The 22,738-nt window shown below is 31.8% G+C and overlaps 1 protein-coding gene and 3 long non-coding RNA genes across 5 annotated transcripts; 3 read left to right on the forward strand and 1 right to left on the reverse strand.

Moving 5' to 3' along the window:
• Positions 1-669: 669 nt before the first annotated feature.
• On the forward strand, positions 670-1,962 carry LOC121227922 (uncharacterized). The gene is made up of 2 exons (XM_041110868.1): positions 670-1,341; positions 1,726-1,962. Exons 1-2 carry the CDS (start codon positions 682-684, stop codon positions 1,855-1,857), a joined length of 792 nt encoding a protein of 263 aa, XP_040966802.1. The 5' UTR covers positions 670-681; the 3' UTR covers positions 1,858-1,962.
• A 1,786-nt stretch (positions 1,963-3,748) lies between these two features.
• On the forward strand, positions 3,749-4,541 carry LOC107948735 (uncharacterized). The gene is made up of 2 exons (XR_001697533.2): positions 3,749-3,943; positions 4,267-4,541. It is a non-coding gene; the product is annotated as an uncharacterized lncRNA (long non-coding RNA).
• Positions 4,542-12,057: 7,516 nt separating this feature from the next.
• Positions 12,058-13,981, reverse strand: LOC121227924 (uncharacterized). The gene is made up of 2 exons (XR_005925459.1): positions 13,743-13,981; positions 12,058-13,646 (listed from the first exon to the last, which is right to left on the reverse strand). It is a non-coding gene; the product is annotated as an uncharacterized lncRNA (long non-coding RNA).
• Positions 13,982-14,791: 810 nt separating this feature from the next.
• Positions 14,792-18,136, forward strand: LOC107948736 (uncharacterized). Of its 2 annotated transcripts, XR_001697535.2 has the most exons (4): positions 14,792-15,245; positions 16,492-16,907; positions 17,104-17,190; positions 17,291-18,136. It is a non-coding gene; the product is annotated as an uncharacterized lncRNA (long non-coding RNA). The 2 variants fall into 2 exon arrangements; XR_001697534.2 differs by having other exon boundaries at positions 14,799-16,907.
• Positions 18,137-22,738: the final 4,602 nt, after the last annotated feature.

The raw sequence follows: 22,738 nt of genomic DNA on the forward strand, positions 1-22,738 counted from the left end.
TTGGAATGGAAGAAATAATCCAAGACTCACAAGTATCAACCATAAGCTTCCAATGCCTAAGGGAAATATAAGTCACAGAATGCAATAATTTGAAATTTCTCTTCCCAATGTGTGTTGCTGGTAATCTTGGGCAATTGCAAACTCTGAAGATAGAGAGCTGTTCGCAATTGCAAGAAATAATCCAAGGACCAGAAGTGCTAATTTCAATGGCTCAAGGTCTTGCACAATTGAATGAAGTTGAGTTAACTGATTTGCCTCAATTGAAAGGAAATGATACAAATGACATCGTGCTGACATCGCCATCTTTGCACGTGTTACATGTGAGAAATTGTCCTCAATTGACACCTTTTATCGTGTCCCCCAATATACAAGTAAGACCTTATATATTATTTATTAAAATTTTCACCTTTTGATTTTTTTGTATAAAATAAATAAATGCTTGTATAACTCTTTAAAAAATAGTTTTCATTTTAGAATTTTGGTCTAAAAACTAATCTAAATAAACCTTTAAGTAGTTTAGTTAATTACAATACCAATTAGTAGTAAATACTTTTATCATCTATATGAGAAATATATATATTATTTATGTTTCTTTTATTTATATATATATTTTGCAAACACTATCTAGTACTACGTAATATTATTTATGTTGTGTTTTTATAGGTATTGGTGTTGTCGGAGATGACAGAAAAGCAGTTATTTGAATATTCTGGATATAATGTTTCAAGTCTGAAGTACCTTAGTTTGTACAAACTAACTGAATTGCGGGTGATATGGAGTGCTCCCATCCAAGTTGAATACTTTCCAAATCTCACTGAATTGGTAGTCCACAGTTGCAGAAGGTTAATATACATCTTCTCACCTACCATCGCTCGAAATTTCCCACAATTGCGCAGGTTGGATATATATGTGTGTGAGGAATTGGAGCAAATAATTGAGAAGGAACAAACTCCATCACAACATCAGCTCCAACCTATTTGCTTCCCTAATTTGAGTTCGATTACAATCATTAGCTGTGTAAACTTGAGATGTCTCTTCCCGATTACTCTTGCTCATGGCGGCCTTCCAAAACTATATCGATTAGAACTTGAAGATATCCCCCTATTAGAGCAGGTGTTTGAAGAAGATGAGTCAAATGTGAGTAAGGACGAAGAGGAAGTGATACACCTACCTCGATTAACCCACTTAAAGCTTGATTGGCTACCATACCTCATGAGCTTCAGCCCTCTGGGTTCTCATTTTATTTTCCCATCTTTGACGGATTTACGAGTAAAAGATTGTCCCAACATATACACAAGATTTAGTGTTGATTCAAAGGATTCAGTGCATGCCAAAACACAGGTACACTACTCTTCCAAACTCAATAATAAGCTTTAAAACAAAAGTTTATCCACTGAATTATTTTCTCTATGTATTCTTCCAAACTCTTTATTTACTAATCTTTAATTTCTATGCATTAATGCAATATTTTTATTTTGGCTGTCTGAGAGAAATTCTTTTTTTTAATGCTTTAAATGACTAAATGAAATTGCATCGACTGTAAATGGTTTCTGTTGGCTGTCAATATTTGTTTCTAGATATCATTGTTGCATTATTAATTTCAATTCACAGTTCTTGTTCTTAAAATGTCATCCTTTGTCCAATTTTGGAAAACTGGCTTTGCTTTCTTCATCATCAATCATCAAAAGCAAACAGTAATAAGTGAAGGTTTAATTTGCTTTGCAGGTAAGCCAATCAGTTGATGAAATTATAGTGGAAGAATCTGCTACGGCTCCAGAAATTGCATGGCCAATTGGTAGTGATATCTATTGGTGGAACGGGGAAGGTGGGGAAGATGAAAGTGATTTTGAATATTAAAAAGAATGGAGCAGTAAATGAAGTAATTTCTATTTGAAAATTAAGCATTGTGAATGTTGAAATTGAATGCCATGTATTCGTTATTATGTACTACTTATTTTTTCAACTAATTCTAACATTACATAAGGTAATTTAAAAACATCAATAATGTTTGTAGAAACCTTATTTTTTTGAAAAGGCGTTGACTTTTATTTAAAAACGAAAATGGGAGTCACCACTGATTTTTTAAGGTGTGATCAGATCACCTAGTAATTTAGTCGTTTTAATGAAATATTTTAATTTATTAAAACAGCGATTTTGGTCTACGAAATTTGAGAAAATGGGTTCGGGAGTCAGTTACGTGCGAGGAAGGATTAATACCCTTGTCACGCCCAAAATTGGTACTTAATTGATTAATTAATGTCTCAATGTTGAATGTTAAAAATTTAGAAAAGATTTTAAAACACGATTCTTTTTTATTAATGTTCATTTTAAAAATGATTGAACAAATGAAACGAAATGCTAAAGACTCTCTCGTCTCGAGGTAATAAAATATCACATCCCGTAAGTTAAGACACGACATTTTGAACCCTTGAGAATAATCTTGCCTTTAAATTTTATTGAAATTTCATCTATTTTGAAATTTAAAAGGATATTTGGCTATTTAGGTATAACAAGAAAACCGAAACCCCATAAGTTAGGGTACGATTTCTTGAATTTCCAAAACGCGAAATATTACTTTATTTTAAAATTTTTTGTTTTTGAATAATAACGAGTACTACATTTACGATGTGTGTTTATTTTGTTCAAAGTAAAACCAAAATGATCCATATTGGATAAATATATTGGAGCCTAATGCACGACGTGATTTAAACGAGATAAAAGAAAAAGGCAACATAGAGCATGGAATAATAATACACGAATTAGATGTTATGTTAATGAATGTCGACAATATGAAAATATTAATAAATAATTCCTAGAATATATAATGGTAATATTGACATAATACATCATTTTAATACCAAAATTAACAATTGAAGTAAACAAAACAAAATAACATATAAAACAATTTGAAGTAAATAGTATAAAACAATTTAAAATGAATAATATGTAAAACAAATATTAAAATAAATAATATATAAAACAATTCAAAATAAATAATTTACAAGACACTTTAAAAGAACATATAAAAGAGTTTAAGATAGATAATATGTAAAACGAAATTTAAAATAAGTAATATACAACGCAGTTTTTTTAAAATAAAAATAAAAGATATATATATAATAGTTCAAAACAAATAATATATATAATAATTTAAAATAAATAAATAATAAAAGGGTTTAAAATAAGTAATACAGGGAAAACTTAAAATATATAATAATAAAACAGTTTAAAATGATAATATAAGAAAAGACTTAAAATAAATAATAATAATAAAACAATTTTCTTTTGAAAAAAGAAAAAAATTAAATTAAATAGACCAAGGACGAGATTGAAATCGAACTGAAATTCAGGGTATAAATTGTAAATAAAAAAAGGCTAACAAGAAGCAAAATAAGACAGGCTGAAACAAACGGGGACCAAATGAAAACATAGCCCAATCTTTGGACACGCATCCTGTCTCCAAGAGCTCAGCGTGCCCAGGATTAAATTGAACCACGTGAGAAATGTATGCCCAAATTTATAAAAGAAAGAAAAAGGTAAATAAAAGGGCAAGATTACAGTGCACTGCAAAAGCGGAGAGACTCCGCGTGCAAATAGACCATAAGTCAAAAAGGCGCGGACCTTCTCCTGGTATGGGTTGGGTCGTGCGGGTTAGAAGCCTAAAACAACGTCGTTTTGACCTCTAAACTTAATAATCAAAACAACGTCATTCTATGACTTTATTTAAACCCAATTTTTTTTAAAAAAAAATTAGTGGTTCTTAAAAAAAACTTCAAAGAAACCCTATTCTCTCAACCCCCTTTTGGCCGGCATGGGTTCCATCGTTGATACACCCTACCGCCGAAATCCAAAGAGTCGAAAGGAGATCACTCTCTGGCCCTTTTTGAGTTTGACTTCGGAAACGGAGAATGGCCTCCTGACGTTGCAACCGCGGGAAAATCAGGTGAGCCACAATCTTTCCGTTTTTATATTTTCGTATATGTATATATATAAATAAAATAAGATAAAATAAACTTAATATTAAAATCAAAGAAATATTAAATGAAAATCACCTTTCTTCAATAGATTTCTATTCTTTTTGTTCGAAAGTTCTTTTATATTTTCTTTTGTTTTTGTGCGTGTGTAAAAAAAGTACAAAGGAATCATCTTGGCTTTTATAGCCGACGCTAAGATCCATTTTTGTTTGTTTTTGTTTTGTTTCTGCTGCCATTTTGTCTTTTTCCTTGTTGTTTCTCGTACTACTTGCGTGTTGGTTTTGTTTTGTAGGTGTCAGAAGCGTGGTGATGGCTTGCGGCTATGATGGCACGCTGAGGAGGAGCGGCAGTTGAAGCTCTTAGGGGGCTAGGGTTTTTCTTCTTCTTGTTTTGGCTGAAAGTGTTTAGTTTTGTGGGCTAGGGTTTAGTTGGGGTTAATTTGGGTTTATGGTTTAGGCTTGTAAAATTGGGTTTGTTGGGCTTTGGGTTTTGAATTTTGTAAAAGAGACTGGACTGTTAAAATTTTTGGACTTTTATTATTATTATTGTGTTTGGGTTTTCTGACGGGATGGGCAAATTTGGGCCCATACAATGTTGATATGAAAAACATTATAGAACGTAAATATAAAGATTTTTGTTTCTTTACAGGCCCTTCCAAAAGCTAACAAAGTCTTTACCGATTTTCTCAGCGAATATGGAGTCTTCCCGGCATTAGAAGAAGGCTTGGTTAATGATGATTTCAAACTTTTGTCTAGCTTTCGTTTAGCTTTTGGATTCTTCCAAGCTACCTTCATGTTTCTCCAATTTTTTTTCCAGTTGGTGATGCCGAAACAACTCAAACATAAATACATGTGATGATATTTCAACCATATAAAAAAATCCCGACACACGCAGGAAAGGACACGTGATATGTGTTCGATGAAGTGGTAGAGCCAAGGGTGCTTATTAATGGAAAAAAATTATTTAGGCCCTTTATAATTTATAAAATTTTTATAATTTATAAAATTTTAAATTAATAATTGTAAAATTACACTTTAATCCTAAAAAAGATAAAAATTTAATTTAATCCTTTAAAAAAGGATAAAGATATAGACTATTAAAATGGTAAAATTGTATTCTTACTATCCTAAAAATATACAATTAAATTTTGAACCCCAAAATTATTTTCTGGCTCCACCCCTAGTTAAATCCATATGTGAATTAATAACACATTAGCCCAAATAAATGTGAATGAATCCATATGTTTAAAAACGATAAGGGTAAATTACACTATTAATGCCTCAATTATGTGTCATTTAGTTAAAAGAGTTACAATTTGGATACTAATGTTTTCAAAATTATTTTTTTCACCCAACTATTAAATAGCTAACAATCACACTTTTTTTAGTTAGTATAATGACAATTTTAATTCTTAGATTTTATACTTTCTTTCAATTTAACCCTAATTCTTTATAAAATTATTTTAAAAACTCAATATATTATTTTAAAAAATAAAAAATTCTATATAAAAATTATGGTTTCTGCAACAACAAAATATTCAGCATTGCCATAAATCATGAAAATGGATTAAAAAAAAGAGATCAATTTCAATCTCTTAATATAATATTCATTTTGTGCAAAGTTTGAATGTGATTAAAAACTAATGTTCATTCAAGAAAAACTTAATATTATACTACAGTAAAGCTCAAGATTGTTCAATATTGAGACATAAGAAAGAAAAAGATTATTCAATAGAATCCAATTACAAATTTAAAACAAAATAGGACCAAATTAGTAATACCTTCAAGTCGAGTTCCACTCTATTGAAGAACTTCTTTCAAACTAATCTCACTAAGACTTGTGAAATTGACTTTGATGCCATTCTTTTAGTAAAAAATACAAAATATACCATAAAATATTCTTTTGTTGATCTAAAACAGTTGCTAAGTAATAAGCAAAGTATAAGCAGAAGTGACTACAAAAGTGTGTACTTCTGCAAGCACTGCGATAAGCAAAAATAAAATAGGAAACATCAAAGTTTGTTTACGCAGCTCAATTTCCATGCATTTGTGAAGGCTTGCTTAGTGAGAAGAATCACTATATTTAAACAATTACAACTAGTGAACCTAAATGTATCACACTCCAATGATGATTCCTCACTCTTGTACCTTCAAAGACTAGATCACTCACTACTAAATTCTCCCTCAGAGAACTTAGTTTGCAAAACCACAATACAGAATTTTACAATCACAAATGCACTCTTGCAAAATAATGTTTCTCACTTGAACATATAAATGCTCTTAATTAAGAATTTGTGCATCAACCTATACAAGTCTCTTAATTACATAGAGATTTCGAGACTTGTTAACATAATGAAAATCTATCAATCCTAACTAAACAACAACTAAAATAGCTAAATACAATATAATATTAACAACCACAATAAACATTGACAGTTGGCAGCTAACTCTTCACTTTTTTGATCTGATCCAACTTCCTTTATCCATAGGACTTGATATAAGCGATCCAATCCAACCCGATCCAATCTTCTAAATAAATTTCTCCAAGTGATATGATATTTATTGATGAGCTTGATTCATCCCACAATATCAACTTAGCCCAAAGATACGGATCAATAAATTGCCAATCTTCCAAATATAGCAAGTTGTTTTGTCATAGTAGTTGGGGTAGTGGGCAATTCCCATAATACATTGCAACAACTTCAAATATTTCAACATTTTTCAAAATCCAAACCGAAAAAACAAATCTTTTTTCTCATTCTTTTTAGATGATGAAAAATAATTTCCTTAATTTTCTCTCACTTATCTATTTTTTTAAATTTTTTATCTATTTTTATTAATTTTCAAATTTATGTATTTTTAAGATTTTCTAATTTTAAAAAAAAACTCATTTTTTTTATTGAATCAAGGGCAAATTAATAGTCTAGACACATTTGGTAGGCTTGATGTAAAAGAGGAGTGTTATGTTAAACAACACTCAACTCTAAAAATGATGGATAAAAGATCAATGCTACTACATCAAATTGTTTGGTTATTGAAAATTGTGATATATATATTACTTTTCTTACCATGTGTTTTTCGATACAATATTAAGGGTAGGAGATGGGGGTAAGACGGTTCTCACTTGTGCCCAACATGTGTTCGATACAATATATTAATCTTCTTACCATGTGTTTTCTATAAGTTAAAACATAAGTGTTGTTTATTAATTCATCATCTTACCCTTAGCATCTTTTTTTATATAGTCTAAAATAAAATATAAAATATAGTATTTACAAAATATTTACATTAAAATATAATAAAATAACAAAATAAAAAAATATTATAACAATTAATTTTATAAAATATTAAAACAATAAAATAAAATTATTATTGTTTAAAAATAATATATTATTATTACTTTTTAAAAAAATAATAAAAATATTTGTATATTAATTTATATAAATAAAAATATTAAAATATATGTTTTTATATTAATAGTAATATATTAATGTAAATATTAAAATGAATAATTTTAATATTAGTTTAATAAACCCGAACATGAACATAAAACAGACATAGAGAATAACAAAAAATAAAATAAAATATTTATATAATTTTATATTAAATATATAAAATAATAAGACATACTTTTTAAAAAATAACTAGATTTTCTAAAAGGAAAAATAACTAGTTTTAACCTCTGCTTTCGTGGGGGTTTCTAATTTTCTTTATAAAATTTTAGTTAGTTAATGTAAAAATTAATTGTAAATTAAATTTTATTAATTATAAAAATTAAAATTTTCTCAGATCAAGTATAAATATAAGTTAATGCGTGACTTAACTTGTAGATCAATCACTTTAACTTGTAGATCAATCACTTCAAATAAATTATTTAAATATAAAAAAACTCCTTACATGTTATATATATATATTGAATATTCACTTGTTGAATATCAATTCCTTGAACAGATGTAACTAATATTAGGTTGTTGCCCGACGTTTGTTTGTTTGTTTGAAACAAGGATCAGTGGCTGGCAGTAGAGCTGATAGAATCATTGCAAAATTATGTCTCCTTAACTCTCGAAGCTAATAGTTTTCTTTGTTCTGCAATATACGTTAGTCCGCATCCAATATGTTGAGATGTAAGTTGTGGAGTTTTTTTTGGAGAACTTGGCAAAGTCGGTTGTCGAACCTTGGGTTTTAGCTTGCGACTTTTATGCGATCTTGGATGGCTCAGAAAGGATCAAGGGTAGTCCATCTTCGTGAGCGGGTTGCAAACAGTTTCAGTCGTTCATTTTTTAAAGTGGGCTGCGCAATTTGGGATTTAGTGCCCACAATTTACTTGGAGTAGAGGAAATTTATCACAGCGTTTGGATAGGGCTATTTGTAATTTGGCTTGGGATTCGTTTCTGCCTAGTTCTTTGATGCGTAAATCTTCACTATTTGAAGTCGGATCATCGTTCGATTCTGCTTTCGCTTTGTCCTACGCAAAACAAAGGTAATAGGCCATTAAGATGTATAGCAAGTTCGATGTTACATGCTGAATTCAAGTCTCTTGCCAAGATTGTTGGAAAAATGAGTAGGTGGGGTTGAACTTAGAGCGATTCCAGGAGGTGGTTTAGGTATGGATGATAACATCTTTGTGCAGAATAGGAAGCTAGTGTCAGAACTAGAGTGGGTGCAAAGAGTATTGGATTTGGGACTTTCATTGAGAATCCGAGCTTGTGAATTAGAATTGCGCCATGTAACCTCCCCAACTCAGCTTAGACGTTAGACCCGAATTTGAAAGATTATATTGGCCACTGAGATGGCCTAAACAGAGTTATTGGAGTTTTAAAATGGTCAATTTTAAAACTTTTGTTTATTTTAGAAGAAAAATTAGTTTATTTTCGGAAAGCCATATGAGTTAGTAATAACTGATTTTTTTAATGTATTTCATGTAACGGTGTCCATCTTAGTTAATTTATTATCTTTCCAAAACTTATTTTCAACTTTAACAGCGAAAAAGTTATATTAACGTAATTTTAATAAAAATCATGCTTCATACATAATTAAATAAAAATTCATATTCTACTAGCTTAAATGGTTTATATGTCATGCATGCCTAAGTAAGAATCATAAACTAAGTCTCGTGCCACAATTCAAAATAAAATATTACAGTCTTTAAATAATAATAAAATTTCAAATATAAACTTAAAAATATTTATTAAAATCAAGTTGGGCACCTCCGAATGTCGAGTCTACGTCCTAACCTTGCAGGCTATCTAAAAAGATAGGAATAAAAAGGGAGTGAGCTATGAAGCTTAATGTGATTTCCATCACAAGAAAAATCGGTGCAAACCATAGACAAATCTACAGAAAATTAATTCATTAATTACATGACATTTACTTAGTCAGATAGAATATCGATAATTCAGAATACCAATCAACATAACAACTCAATGTTTGTAGCCATGTAATTGCTTATGAATGCAATGCAAGTTCGGTTTAATAGTAAAAAGGTCTTACCTTACCATTATACACCAAAATAGGAGTTCCCTAGAACTCCTCTACCTTCACACCACATTGTGGATAAACCATTGATCGTTGCAGATAATTGCTAACGATAAGATATTAGTGGATGAACCATCCGTCGGTGCAGAAAAAAGCTGCTAGTACGTTGTAGATGAACCACTAGTCGTGCAAGTGACTACCGACTAGGATACATTGTTGATAAACCACTAGTCAAACAGATAAATTGTCGACTACTTCCTTGTTCAAATCATCTCACCCCATACAATGCAGCAAGACATGTTATACAATTCAATATGGTAGCAAATAGTTTGCTTTTAACAAATCAATTCAATCACAAAAGTCATGCTTACTAAGCATTCGATTTAATAGTAGCATAAGGTATGCTTAAAACGGATTGAAAACCGATATGGCAGCAATATTTATGTTCTCAACTAATCGATACGGTGGCCAAACATATACTTTTCAAAAAGAATCCAATCTAACGATATCTTAAAACATGTTATACAAATATCAACAAATAAAGATTCAATCAACACAATTATACACAATTTATGCAAGTACAAATTAATAAAAAAATAATTCAGTCAATTAGGGCATGTATTATAGCATTATTTATGTTATTAGGGGCTTAATTGAATAAATTAAACACTAAAAATAATTTGGGAACCAATTAAGGACTAAATTGTGCAGTTTGAAAAAAGTTTGGGTTAAAATTGTAAGGATATATTATAGGGGACACACGGTCGTGTGGGTCACATGGGCGTGTAGTCTGGGCTGGGTTCGATTTTGCCCCAATTTTCTAACAAAAGAACACACATATAACTTTTGAGGTCTCGTACGATGATCCTTATGTCCAAAATTGGTCTGGGATACCTACAATGGGTCTTTCAATCGACGAAAATGTAATAATTACTCTTGATGTTTAAGATTTATTGAGTTTTAACAAGATTTCAGGAAAACCTATCAAAGATTCAGAATTGATTTTAGAAAAATTATCAAGAACGATATTATACTAGATTTCTAGGGTTCTACAAAATTAAAAATAGGAATTCTTACTGATCTTGGCATGTTAGAAACAGATTTTGATGGCTTTACACTAAAACATTATGAAGAACAGATTGAACGAGGTTGATTTTGTGTACAGGATTTGAATATAACATTTTCAACAAAAGATGATGAACATTTTTATGAAAAAGAGAAGAAGTAATAAAAAAAAAAGATGTATTTAAAAAGGAGGGAAAAAGAAATTCTAATTAGGTTTGAAAAGATAGCCAAAATCCTAATATAACTAGGAAATGACTTAAAAGGCTAAGTTATGCAAATTTTAGGGGCTGTTTTGGCAAATAAACCTTCATGTTGAAATTTAAAACAAAAGGAAGGGAATTGGCATGGATAGAACTTAAGACTTTAAAGAGGATGGGGTAATGCTTAGCCATTGGTCTATTGCACATTTCTTAAATATTTTCTACCACATTTATTTTTTATACTAACTTAGTTTTCATCCTTAATTGCTGAAAAATAAAAAGGAAAAATGCAAAAGGTGGGTTAGTGAAACCTAAAGGGGTCATATTGTGATTTTTGAGTTAAGATTAGGAAATTATGCTATGTAATTTGTTCTTGTTAAGTGGTTAAGGGTTGTGCTTGTGTGAGAAAGGTTTTAGGTTTGAATCCTTTCGCTTCTATTTTTGTAAATTTTGTCTAAATCCCTAGTTTTTGGTATTTGGTTTAAGAAATATTTGGGTGCATCTATTAACAAGAATGAGTCTATTGGTTCAATGGTAAGATGTTAGCTTACCTTTTGGTCTTGTGTTCAAATCCATTCATGCTTTTTTTCTCTCTTCTTTTTTTTTCTTTTGTTAATTTGTGTATCATTCGTCCTTTGTGCTATCAGTTTTAGTCATTAAGGGTAAGGTTGCTTCATTCTCCATTTTTCCAGTCATGTATTGAAATTATTTCACTTGGCGTTTGAGGTTTCAGAGCTTTAGTAGTTTGGTATTAATATGTGTTTTGTGTACTTAATGAGTTTGATGCATTTTTAGAAGAAGAACGAGAGGTGTTGAGTGTTCCTTCGACAACTTAGATATTGTTGTTGTTTTCTTTATGGTAGGTGCTTTAATGTTATGTTAGTGAGTCAATCTTGATTTAGTGTTGCATTTTGTTACTAATTAGATACGTTTGGTATATTGCTTGTAGGTTCTGGTGTGTTTTTTCGTGAATCTACATCAAAATCAGTAATCAGGCGTGCGATCTAACTCGAAAAACTCATCGAAAATTCAAAAAATGCAAAACAAGATCGACTGAAATGCTTCAATTCCACTAGTACTGAAAACTGATACCTTTGTTGACGAAAGCGTAACCGAAATCGAACAAGACGTATTAAAACAGTAGAGAACGTAACACGAAATTGGTGTCAAGAGAACTGATTTTCAGAAGCAATCGTTCAATTTTGAAAATTAGAAGAAAGAAAACAAGATTGTCTAGTCAAAAGAAAGAAGAGAAAAGAAAACAAAAATAGAAAATGTGGGATGGGGAAAAAAACAAAACGTGCAACATTTGGGGGACTTTTTCTTTCCAACACAAAATTAAAATAATAATAAAACTAAAAATAATAACTATTTTAATACTCAAAAACAAAAATTACTTCCTTAAAGCACATATAAGGATTCGAACCCAAAACCTAGAGGTAAATCAACACATAACCAACTACTGAACCAACAGGCTCATTCTAACATTAAAACGCGACTACAGACTCAACTACTCAGCCTACTCACTGACCCTACTACAAACCCCAAAACTTCTAACCCCAAATTTTGGGATGTTACAGTTAAACCGCAATATATATTTGGCAGCTCAGCTGCACTATTATGAGTGGCATACCACCACGATCTGGTGTGATTTGGATGAATGGACTATTGAAGTCCTAATTGGTGTGATTGGTTGGACGGAGTTGGTATGTAGCAAATAGAGGTAAGATTTGTGTCTGCAGTTGTTCTGATTTGGTATGACATATGTACTTATGAAAACATGACATTCTGGTATGATATATTTGTATATTAAATTAAGATATTCCAAACCAAAATATGTTCCAGTTATATGATATTATGATCTAAAATATATATATGTTTCTGGTAATACAACATTCTGATATGTTATTGATACATTAAAGTAAAATTTTGTGATCACATTTATGTATGTGCTTGTTAAATAAAATTATACTTGTGGGTTGAGGTACACACTATGCTCCTAGCTCATTTGTATGTTTAATATGTTTCAGGTTAACTTCTAACTCAGGACCGTACGGCGTGCGGGAGCTCGAATTGGTTACCAAATAAAATATTTGTGGGTTTATGATTTAATTAATTTTGGACTGTAATATGTTTTTGGTCTTCGTTTTATTCGTCGACATTTAATATTTTTGAGCATTAAACTGCAAATCACACGAGCTAACAAGTTAGATTTTGGTTTTCAAAACTAAAACAAACTTTGAAAATATTCCGCTGCAAGGTTAAGTAATCATTTAAATACTTTTTGAAAATAAAATATATGGTTTGTAACGAATAATTTTTTTAATACTGGAAATGATCACCTCATGTTAGTACTTTCAAAACGTGCGATTTTGAATGTGAATTATGGGTTTTAAATAAGTGTTTTCGAACACAGTTTTTCTAACCATCTATCGGTGTTTTGTCAAAATTTTATGTTTTCGAAGCATGCATTGAGTTTGATTTGAACCGAAGCTTTGAACGAGTTGATGTAATCCTTTAGTATCTAGTCATAACTTCTAGGCCGGGTTTTGAGGTGTTACAACCCAAGCATGTTGTTCTTTTTAGACTTCAGTTGAATCCCTATCAAGCCCACCAAAATTTCTTCTTAACCAACTCATATCTATCTAGGCTCCAAAGTCGTCTCTAGAACCCTTCTTAAAAGTTCCTCGCGTACGTCTCTCCAATCGACTGCTTGAACTGACACAGTCACTTCCAGCCCATCCACCGGTAACCTAAGCTATAGTTGCATGTCCTCCAAAGTGATAGTACACACACTGCATGGAAGGTGAAATGTGTGCGTCTCTAGTCTCCACCTTTTCACCAACGCGTTTAAGAGTGTCGGGTCCAACTTACACCCCTTACCTACAAGCGCCACGTGCAAAAACCGACGTCTCCAAAATTTGATATTCTTCCTATTGAGGTAAAAAATATACAAAATATTAAATTCAAATATAATAACAAAATAGTAAAATTAAACAACATTGAAATATAATAAAAAATATTCTTACCATTTACAATCGGTCGACGAAAATGTGGTTGTCATCAAAACGAATTAGAGATTTTGTTATTGCTAATTTCGAAAAATACTAAATAATTTGTAATAGAAAAATAATTTATGAAAATATTAAGATAATTTTAATAAAAAGTAAAGTTGAGAGAGAAATAATTTTTGAGTGGGAATTGAAGAGGGAATTTAGAAAAATTTGAGAGAGATTTAAGAATGTGAGAGAGAGTTGAGATAGAATTGGAAGAAAACTGAAATGAGGAGGGGTTATATAAGAAATAAAATGGGACCGTAAGGGGTGAGTGGGGGGTCCAATGGCTAATTAAATAGTCGTTGGAGAAAGTAATCATTGGAGTTATCGTTGGGAGAAAACGCTTCTAGCTAGAAGCTTTTTCAGTTGATTTGGAAGAAAGCACTCTCAGTTGGAAGTGTTTTTCGGGCAACACATTGAAAATGCTTCAAACTAGAAGCGCTTTTCTGTAAATTAGCTAAAAACACTTATAGCTGGGATTGTTTTTGTAAAATTGACCTACTACTATAATTTTTACAAAGACGGCCTATTCAAGTAATTTTGCTTTTAGGCATTTTTGGATAATTTAGTCCAAATCCATAATTTTGACATTGGAATTTTTGAAAGTCTATGGTATGAGTTTGAAATTTCAAAAACTCTATTGTTATTTATAGTGAATTTTGAGGAAAAGAACTTTCTATATAATAAAAAAAATTAACAAGTATACTTATGTTTGTCTCTAAAATTTGCAAACAAATAAATAATAGAAAATACACCTTAAATGTATAAAAATGAATAAAGAAAAACCATTTTCATTTCTAATAACAAATGAAAATTAAGAACAAGAAACTGAAGAAAAGTAGATATTTTAAATGTAGTGAAAATCATCATATAAATAATTAAAACAAATCAATTATTGAAACTTGATGGAAAATATATGACACAAAGACTTTCACTTTTTTCTAAGTCGTCCTCTATCATTTCATGTCATGTGGCTGTTAATTCCCAAACAAATGCATGGGTCATTGGCAAACCAATTAGCACCAACTTGTTGCAAAGGAAGATTCCCCTTTCCTTTTCAATCCACTAAAATACAATTGAGAAAAAAAATCCTCATAATTTAGATCCAATACTGCACTAATCTCATAACACAAATCCTTTGGCTAATAAACAAAGAAAACCCAGTTGTGTTAGAGTTTATGCTTTCCAAGTGGTTGAATCTTCCAGGCAGATAAACTTTCAGATTCCATTTCTGTCTGAAAGTTTCTCCTTATTTTAGTTCAACCTTGATTTCTATTTTGTTCCTTTTTCTTCTTCTTCTTTTTTTTAATTTCCTTTTCTTCAAGTTCCTTTCTTTTTGTATTAAGTTCTACTTACTTTTGCTCAAAAAGAAGAAAAAAAAAACCCAACCTTCAAATCCCTTTTGATTAATTTGAAGTAGTAAGAATCTTCTCAAGACTAAGTGTAGTTTGATTAATTCTGAAGTTCCCAATTGAGGTAAATCTATTTACATTTGTGTTTATAGGGTTTAGGGTTAATTTCGAGGAATGAAAATTTGAACTCACTTTGTATAAACTATGAAATTTTGATCTTATTTATTGTTAATTTCGAGGAATGGAAATTTTAACATTTCTAAAAACAAATGAAAATTAAGAAAAAATATATCATACAAATAATTGAAACACCTCTTCAAATAAATTACCAAATCCACTAAAGCAATCACCAAAACTTCAAGGAAAATGTGAGAGCATAGATTTGTTCTTTTGTACCATATAATCCTAATAACTCTCATTCTAAATTGATGGATTAACTTTAAATCATTTTTATTATATTTTTAAATCAACGAGGTTATATCAATTAAGTTTTTCTTACTAAAATTATTAATTTAATGGTAAATTTTTTTTCCAATTTCTCTCAAATTTGAATTTGAGTAATTTAGTCTCATTAGAAAAAATTGGAGTAACTTAATCCCTTTACAATTTTGAATTTGAACAAATTAGTCTATCTCAAAAAAGAAATTGGAGCAATTTAATCATTATCAATTTTGAAAGTGAGTAACTAAGGACAATTAATCTCACTGTTAATGTTTTTCATCAATTATGCATAATTTTGATTGGTATAATAACAAATTTAGCCATTGGTGTTTACATATTTTGTTAGTTTGGTCTTGATTGTAAAAAGACCAACAAATTCAGTCTCAACATTTACACATTTACAAATATAGGGGTTAAATTTGTTAAATCATAATTAAATTGATAGAATGCTTTAGTTCCTCACTTTCTAAATTGATTCAATTTTTAAGAGAGACCAATTTGCTCGATATCAAAATTGATAGGGACTAGAGAGGTCATCTTACCCAGTTTAATCATTAAATGATATGTTACATCTAATATGACATAATTTAAAATGAAAATTAAAAGAATGAATATTGTAAAAGTAGATGTTTTAAAAACCTTAGTTTTCAAGTTTTCGAAATTTTTACAGAAGCATTATCATTAATTTTTTTTAAAAGTTTAGTTTTACTTAATTTTTTTAATGTTAAAAGTTAAATAACATTTAACTACATAAGATCTAATGCGTCATTTAAAGATTGAAATAACAAAAATGACCTGAATGATATAATATCGATAATTTAGATCCCAACTTCAACAATGCCTTGTTAAAAGTTAAGTAACATGCCTTGTTGGTCTTTTTTGCAAACCAATCAGTACCAACTTCAACAATTTAGATCTCAATATTGCAGTAATTTCAGAACACGAATCCTTCGGCTACAAGAAAACTCAGTTTTTAGTGGCGGAGCATTGTAGAAATTCAGGGGTCATACTGAAATAGTAAAATTTTCCGAGCGGTTGAATTTTCCAGGCAGATAAACTTCAATTTCTACTTGTTTATTTTCCCCCTTTCTTCGAGTTCCTTTCTTTTTGTATTCAGTTTTACTTACTTTTGCTATAAAAAAAAAACCAACCTTCAAATCCCTTATGATTGTTTTGAAGTAAGAATCTTCTGAGCACTAAGTGTATTTTGATTTTAAAAGTTCCCAAGTGAGGTAAATCTATTTATATATGCTTCATTTATGTTTTTTATATATAAATTTTTCTCATCTTTTTATATTTTTGTTGAAGCAAGTAAGAGCTAAAAGACTGTTTGGATTTTGAAATGGTAAGTGGATATGTTTATTATATTTTCCAGCATTATATGTATAATATTATTAGTTTGAGGGTACAAATATTTTGATTTATTATTTTTATAAGTAATTAACTGTCTTTTTTAGTTATAATTATATGACATTACACTCCTATATGATTTTATTTGTTTATTAAATTTCTCATTGTGTTTTTATTTGTTGAAAAAACAGCACATTTTGTGTTGTGCTTTCAGTTAGAATGAGTTGAAAGAACAGCCCATTGATTCTCATAGTTTGAGTTGTCTTTCACCTTCCTTGGTATGTATAAGAAGTAGTATCTTAATCTTCAAAATACTTTTTGATTCTTTAATTTTTTTTAATGGTAATTACTTGTGATTCACTGCGGTGTTTGAACTAGGAACATCATCATATTCTTCAATTTGAGCTTGTCAAGCATGGGTTGCGGATTTTGTGGGGCTGCTCTTCCTAACATCTTTGCAACACTGGTTGTGGACTGTGTGGTGAAGCCGCTAGTACGTTAATTTGATTATGTCCGTCACTTTCATGACAATGTTGAAAAGCTCCGAGAGAAAAAGCATGAACTTGCAGATGCACGAGCTCGTCTACTACATAAGATTAAGGATGCTAAAAGCCAGCTTCTACAAATTGAAAATGATGTACAAAACTTGCAATCAAGGGCAGACGAAACACTGTCGGATATGGGAACTCTGGAAGAGGAAATCCAACTGAATAAGAGGTGTCTCAATTGGTGTCCTAATTGTAGTTGGAGATATCAATTAAGCAAGAAAGCAATGAAGAAAATCCAGGATATCTCTGAGCTTTTGAACAAATTTGGTCAACTTGGACCAGTCAGTTACCGTGCTCCTCTGCCCTTCCCACTGTAGGCTTCCTGTGTTCTAAGGAATTTATGGTTTCGAAATCTTCGAAGGCTGCTTTCAAACAAATCATTGAAGCCTTAAAATATGAGAATATCGACATGATTGGGTTGTGGGGGATGGGAAGGTGTTGAAGCTGATCTCCATGCAGCTGGTATGAAGAATGTGTAGCTGGAAGTTGGCCATGCAAGCTCGTGACAAGCATGCAGCAACTTTGGTTTCTTATTGTTGTTGGATTTGAACTAATGTTTTGTTATTTTGTAATCTAGTTTGTATCTTCAACTTAGTTGGTAATTTTTTGATGTAATCCATTGATTGATTGATTAATTGAAATTTCAGCAATACAACTTGGACGATTAACTTAGCTATTTTCAATGTAATAGAGTGGGGTTAGGTATGTAATTTGGTAGTCTTTTTGACTTGTACACTTCATCTTTAGTTTTTCATATGTAATGGAAATATGCTGATGATGTATTATGTAATTACACATCTTTTTCATCAAGTTTTCTCAACTAATTCCATTGCTTCTTCTTCTGTTTTCTTTCTTCTTCTTTTCTTTTTGCTCGAATTCTTCTTGCTTGGTTAGCAAGAATCGTGACTTGCTGCTAAAGCTATAGCTGGACCAGTTGCTTGCACGCTCATTGACACCAACAATTGGTATCTAGAGCCTTTGTCTTAGAAGACCTGTGGTGTGTAAACCATAACTCAAATGGCTTCCTCAAGTTTTTCTCCTGCAGCTCTACTAGTCTTTAGTGGTGAAGGCTTCCATATTTGGCTGGTCAAGATGAAAACATACCTTCAGGCGTTTGATCTGTGGGAAGTGGTGAACTCGGATGCTGAGCCTACTCCATTGAGGGCCAATCCCACTGTGGCTCAGATGAGGCAACATGTAGATGAGAGGACCAAGAGGCAAAAGGTCATGTCATGTATTCAGAACTCTGTTTCTGATGTGATCTTCACCAGGATCATGACATATGAGACCCCGAAGCAGGCTTGGGACAAGCTGAAGGAGGAATTCCAAGGCACTGAGAGGACTAGGCAGCAACAGCTTCTAAATTTGAGAAGGGATTTCGAGAATTTGAAAATGAAAGAAGAGGAAACTGTCAAGCAATACTCTGATAGGATAATGGCTGTTGTAAACAGTATAAGGCTCCTTGGTGAGCAGTTTGATGAAGTAAGGATAGTTGAGAAGGTTCTCTCTACTTTACCAGAGATATATGAAGCAAAAATATCCTCCTTAGAGGACTCGAGGGACTTGACAAGGATCTCCCTGACTGAGCTTATCAATGCTCTCTATGCTCAAGAGCAAAGAAGAGCCAGCAGGATAGAGGAGCATCAGGAGGGTGCATTTCAGGCCAAAGTCAAGCCTAACTCGAGTAATGCTGCCTAAAAAGGCAAGAAGAATTGGAGGGATAGGTCCAAAACAGATGCTCCAAGAAAATGGGATAGACCGTGCAGGCATTGCAAGAAGCCTGGTCATCCAGAGGCAAAATGCTGGTTCAAGCCAGATGCCATATGTCAACATTGCAAGAAAATAGGCCATGTTGAAAAGGTGTGCAAAGAAAAAGACAGACCTGGTCAGAATCAACCACAACATAAGGCTGCTGAGGCTCGTGTAGCTGAACAAGGCAGTGATAGTGAAGAACAAGTGTTTGCAGTCTCATGCTTAGCTGAAAAATGGAAGGTTACAAAAGGGTGGCTCCTTGACAGTGGCTGCACCAACCACATGTCACCAGATGCATCAATCTTCAAATCTTTAGACAGAAGCTGTAAGACTAGAGTAAAAATTGGAAATGAACAATGTATTCAGGCAGAGGGCAAAGGTAATGTGATGATATGCACTCCATCAGGTAACAAACTCATCTCAGATGTACTGCTTGTACCTGAAATCGATAGAAATTTGTTGAGCATAGCTCAACTACTTGAGAGAGGATATACAGTGCTCTTTAAAGGAAATAAGTGCCAGATTAGTGACCAAAAAGGGTCTATACTCATGACAGTAGCCATGACTGACAAGATTTTTATTGTGGACTGGAACAATGGGCTAGATAGCGTCTATGCTGCTTCCATAGAAGAATCCAAGCTTTGGCATCAAAGGCTTGGTTATGCCAACTTTAAATCAATGGCCCGAATGATCAGCAAGGATATGGCTGAAAATTTCATCAAATTAGTCCAAAATGAAGATGTTTGTGAAGTTTGTCAGTTGGGAAAGCAAGCCAGGCTTCCATTTCCTACAAGAACAGCTTGGAGAGCCTCAGAGAAGCTTCAATTAGTGCACACTAATGTGTGTGGCCCCATGAAGATCGAGTCACTCAATGGCAACAGGTACTTCATTCTTTTCATTGATGATAGTACCAGATACTGCTGGATTTACTTCTTAAAGAACAAGTCTGAAGTAGTTCAAGCCTTCCTGAAGTTCAAAACAGCAGCTGAGACAGAGACTGGCTGTACACTAAGGTCAAAAAGATCAGACAATGGGACTGAATATACTTCAGCTCAGTTCCAAGACATTTCTGCAAGAGCTAGCATCAAACATCAACTAACAAATGTGTACACACCTCAACAAAATGGGGTAAGTGAAAGAAAAAATAGAAGCCTGCTAGATATGGCCAGATGCATGATATTTGAGAAGAATTTGCTCAAAAACTTATGGGCTGAGGCAGTTAACACTGTTGTTTATGTTCAAAATAGACTTCCAACCAAAGCCTTAGAGCAAAAGACTCCATTTGAGGCCTGGTTTGGATTCAAGCCATCACTGGCTCACTTAAGAATCTGTGGTTGTTTATGTTTTTCACAAATACCAGCTGTTAAAATAAGTAAGTTAGACAAAAAAGCACAAGCAGGCATCTTGGTAGGTTATAGCTCAGAGAAAAAGGGCTACAGGATTTTGGATCCTTCAACGAACAAGGTTTTTACAAGTAGAGATGTTGTGTTCAATGAAAGAGCAAGCTGGAATTGGGACAAGAATGAACCTGAGGCTGTCTCTGAAGATCTTGTGTTTGATCAGACTGAGCCAGAACAAAATGATCCAGATATGGATTTTGATGATGTACCAATCAGAGGTACCCGATCTTTGGCTGAAATCTATGAGAGGGCACATGTAGCCTTAGTAGAGCCAACATGTTTTGAAGAGGCTGGAATGCATGAAGGCTGGAAACAGGCAATGGCAGATGAAATTGCCATGATCGAAAAGAACCAAACTTGGGAGCTGGTTGAGAAGCCTGCTAATAGGAAAATTATTGGAGTGAGATGGGTCTACAAGGCAAAGCAGAATGCTGATGGAAGTTTGAATAAACTGAAGGCTAGTGTAACACCCCTAGCCCGAGTCCGATCGCCGGTTTAGACTATGAGGTATTACCAAGCTAAACATTTAATTTCAGGCACATAATCTACCAACAAAAGCAGAAATCGAACTGAATACATACAGATTTATAAGTTATAAATGCCAATTTCATATGGCCAAAATATTTACAATACAAAACATAACTATCACCGGCCTAACCTATACATATTTATTTACAATGAATTCAATTCACATAACATCTCAAAATTTTGGTTCATTTACTCATTCGAATGGTGATATGCCATGCACCAACTATATAACTTTTTGCTATAAGCTTGAAGCATAATTTATTCGTCATACAGCTATATTCAAAAGAATCAATTAAGCATAGTACAGTTATTATTCACATATCAAGACATTATCAAGATGTACTAAATGTGACTATCCGAACTTACCTCGGTATATTGGGACGATTGTGGATTGACTACTCTATAGCTTTCTCTTTTCCCTTATCCAACTTTGATCCCCCTTTCTCTTGAGCTTAATAAATACAAATAGAGGTGTTTAATATTTTGACCAATTCTGTTTACTTATTATTCACATTCGGCAATCACATATCAAACTCGTTATGTATTATATTTTGTAAATATGCCATAGTTCAATTTCATATATATATTCATGACTGAAAATGGCAAGAATTTATCAGGCCATGAAAGTCACTTATAACTCAAACTCAAAATGACCATATGACATTAATAAACAATTATTCAACTTATACCAATTTCACATTCACAAGCCAAACTCACATAGCCTATCTTTTTCTTTTTTTATACACTAGTTTAACTACTACAATATTACCAAATAAATCACATATATGCAGCACTATACAATTCACATATACATCAACTATCAAAATTTTCACTCCTTAGCTAATGCCGAAACATTTGTTTAAAGAGGACCTAGCCGAACACCCTACTTAGTAAAAAGAATCATACAAAACACTAATAGCCAACTCAAATTCATCTTTAATAACTCTTCTTTAATCAAGCACATATTCGGCAAGAACATTGGTAATTTAACAAATTTTAATTTAACACCTAATTCTTTATAACACATTTTAAGCACCCCTTTTTACTCCATCAATTTTAAGCATATACATTACTCAAACATAACCAAATTCACATTCGGTCATAGCACATAACAAGATAGCCGATTATTTTCCCTTAGCATCTAATGCTCCCATATGATCATTTGTATAGTTCAAACACTCATCTACCATTATTCATCTAAATTTACATGAAACAACAACCATAACCTTTATTAACTACTATGGCTGAAAGCTCTAATCATTCCCAAAATAAAAAATTCAACATGGGTTACAAAAAGAACTTGGTATCTAACTCAAGATTAACCAAAATTTCAAGAATTAACATAAACTTCTCACCTTAATGTAAACCTAAGATGACCGAATGGCTTTTCTCCCCTCTTCCTCTTTACATTCGGCCAAGAAGAACAAAGATGAAGCTTTGTTTTCATTACCCATTTTCCTTATTATTATTATTATTATTATTATTATTATTATTATTATTCCTTTATTTTATATAAAGCATAAAACCATTTAACTAAAAATTAATACATATTTTAATATGAAATCATCATCATAGCCGGCCACTATTAACAAAAAGGG

Source organism: Gossypium hirsutum, chromosome A04 (genome assembly GCF_007990345.1).
Source record: "Gossypium hirsutum isolate 1008001.06 chromosome A04, Gossypium_hirsutum_v2.1, whole genome shotgun sequence".
Taxonomy (NCBI): domain Eukaryota; kingdom Viridiplantae; phylum Streptophyta; class Magnoliopsida; order Malvales; family Malvaceae; genus Gossypium; species Gossypium hirsutum.

What these genes read in the sequence shown, in the direction of transcription:
- LOC121227922 (XM_041110868.1), top strand. Translation starts at nt 682, where the DNA reads ATGACAGAAAAGCAGTTATTTGAATATTCTGGATATAATGTTTCAAGT. An exon ending in CAGTGCATGCCAAAACACAG is followed by an intron (nt 1,342 to 1,725) that starts GTACACTACTCT and finishes TTTGCTTTGCAG; the next exon opens with GTAAGCCAATCAGTTGATGA.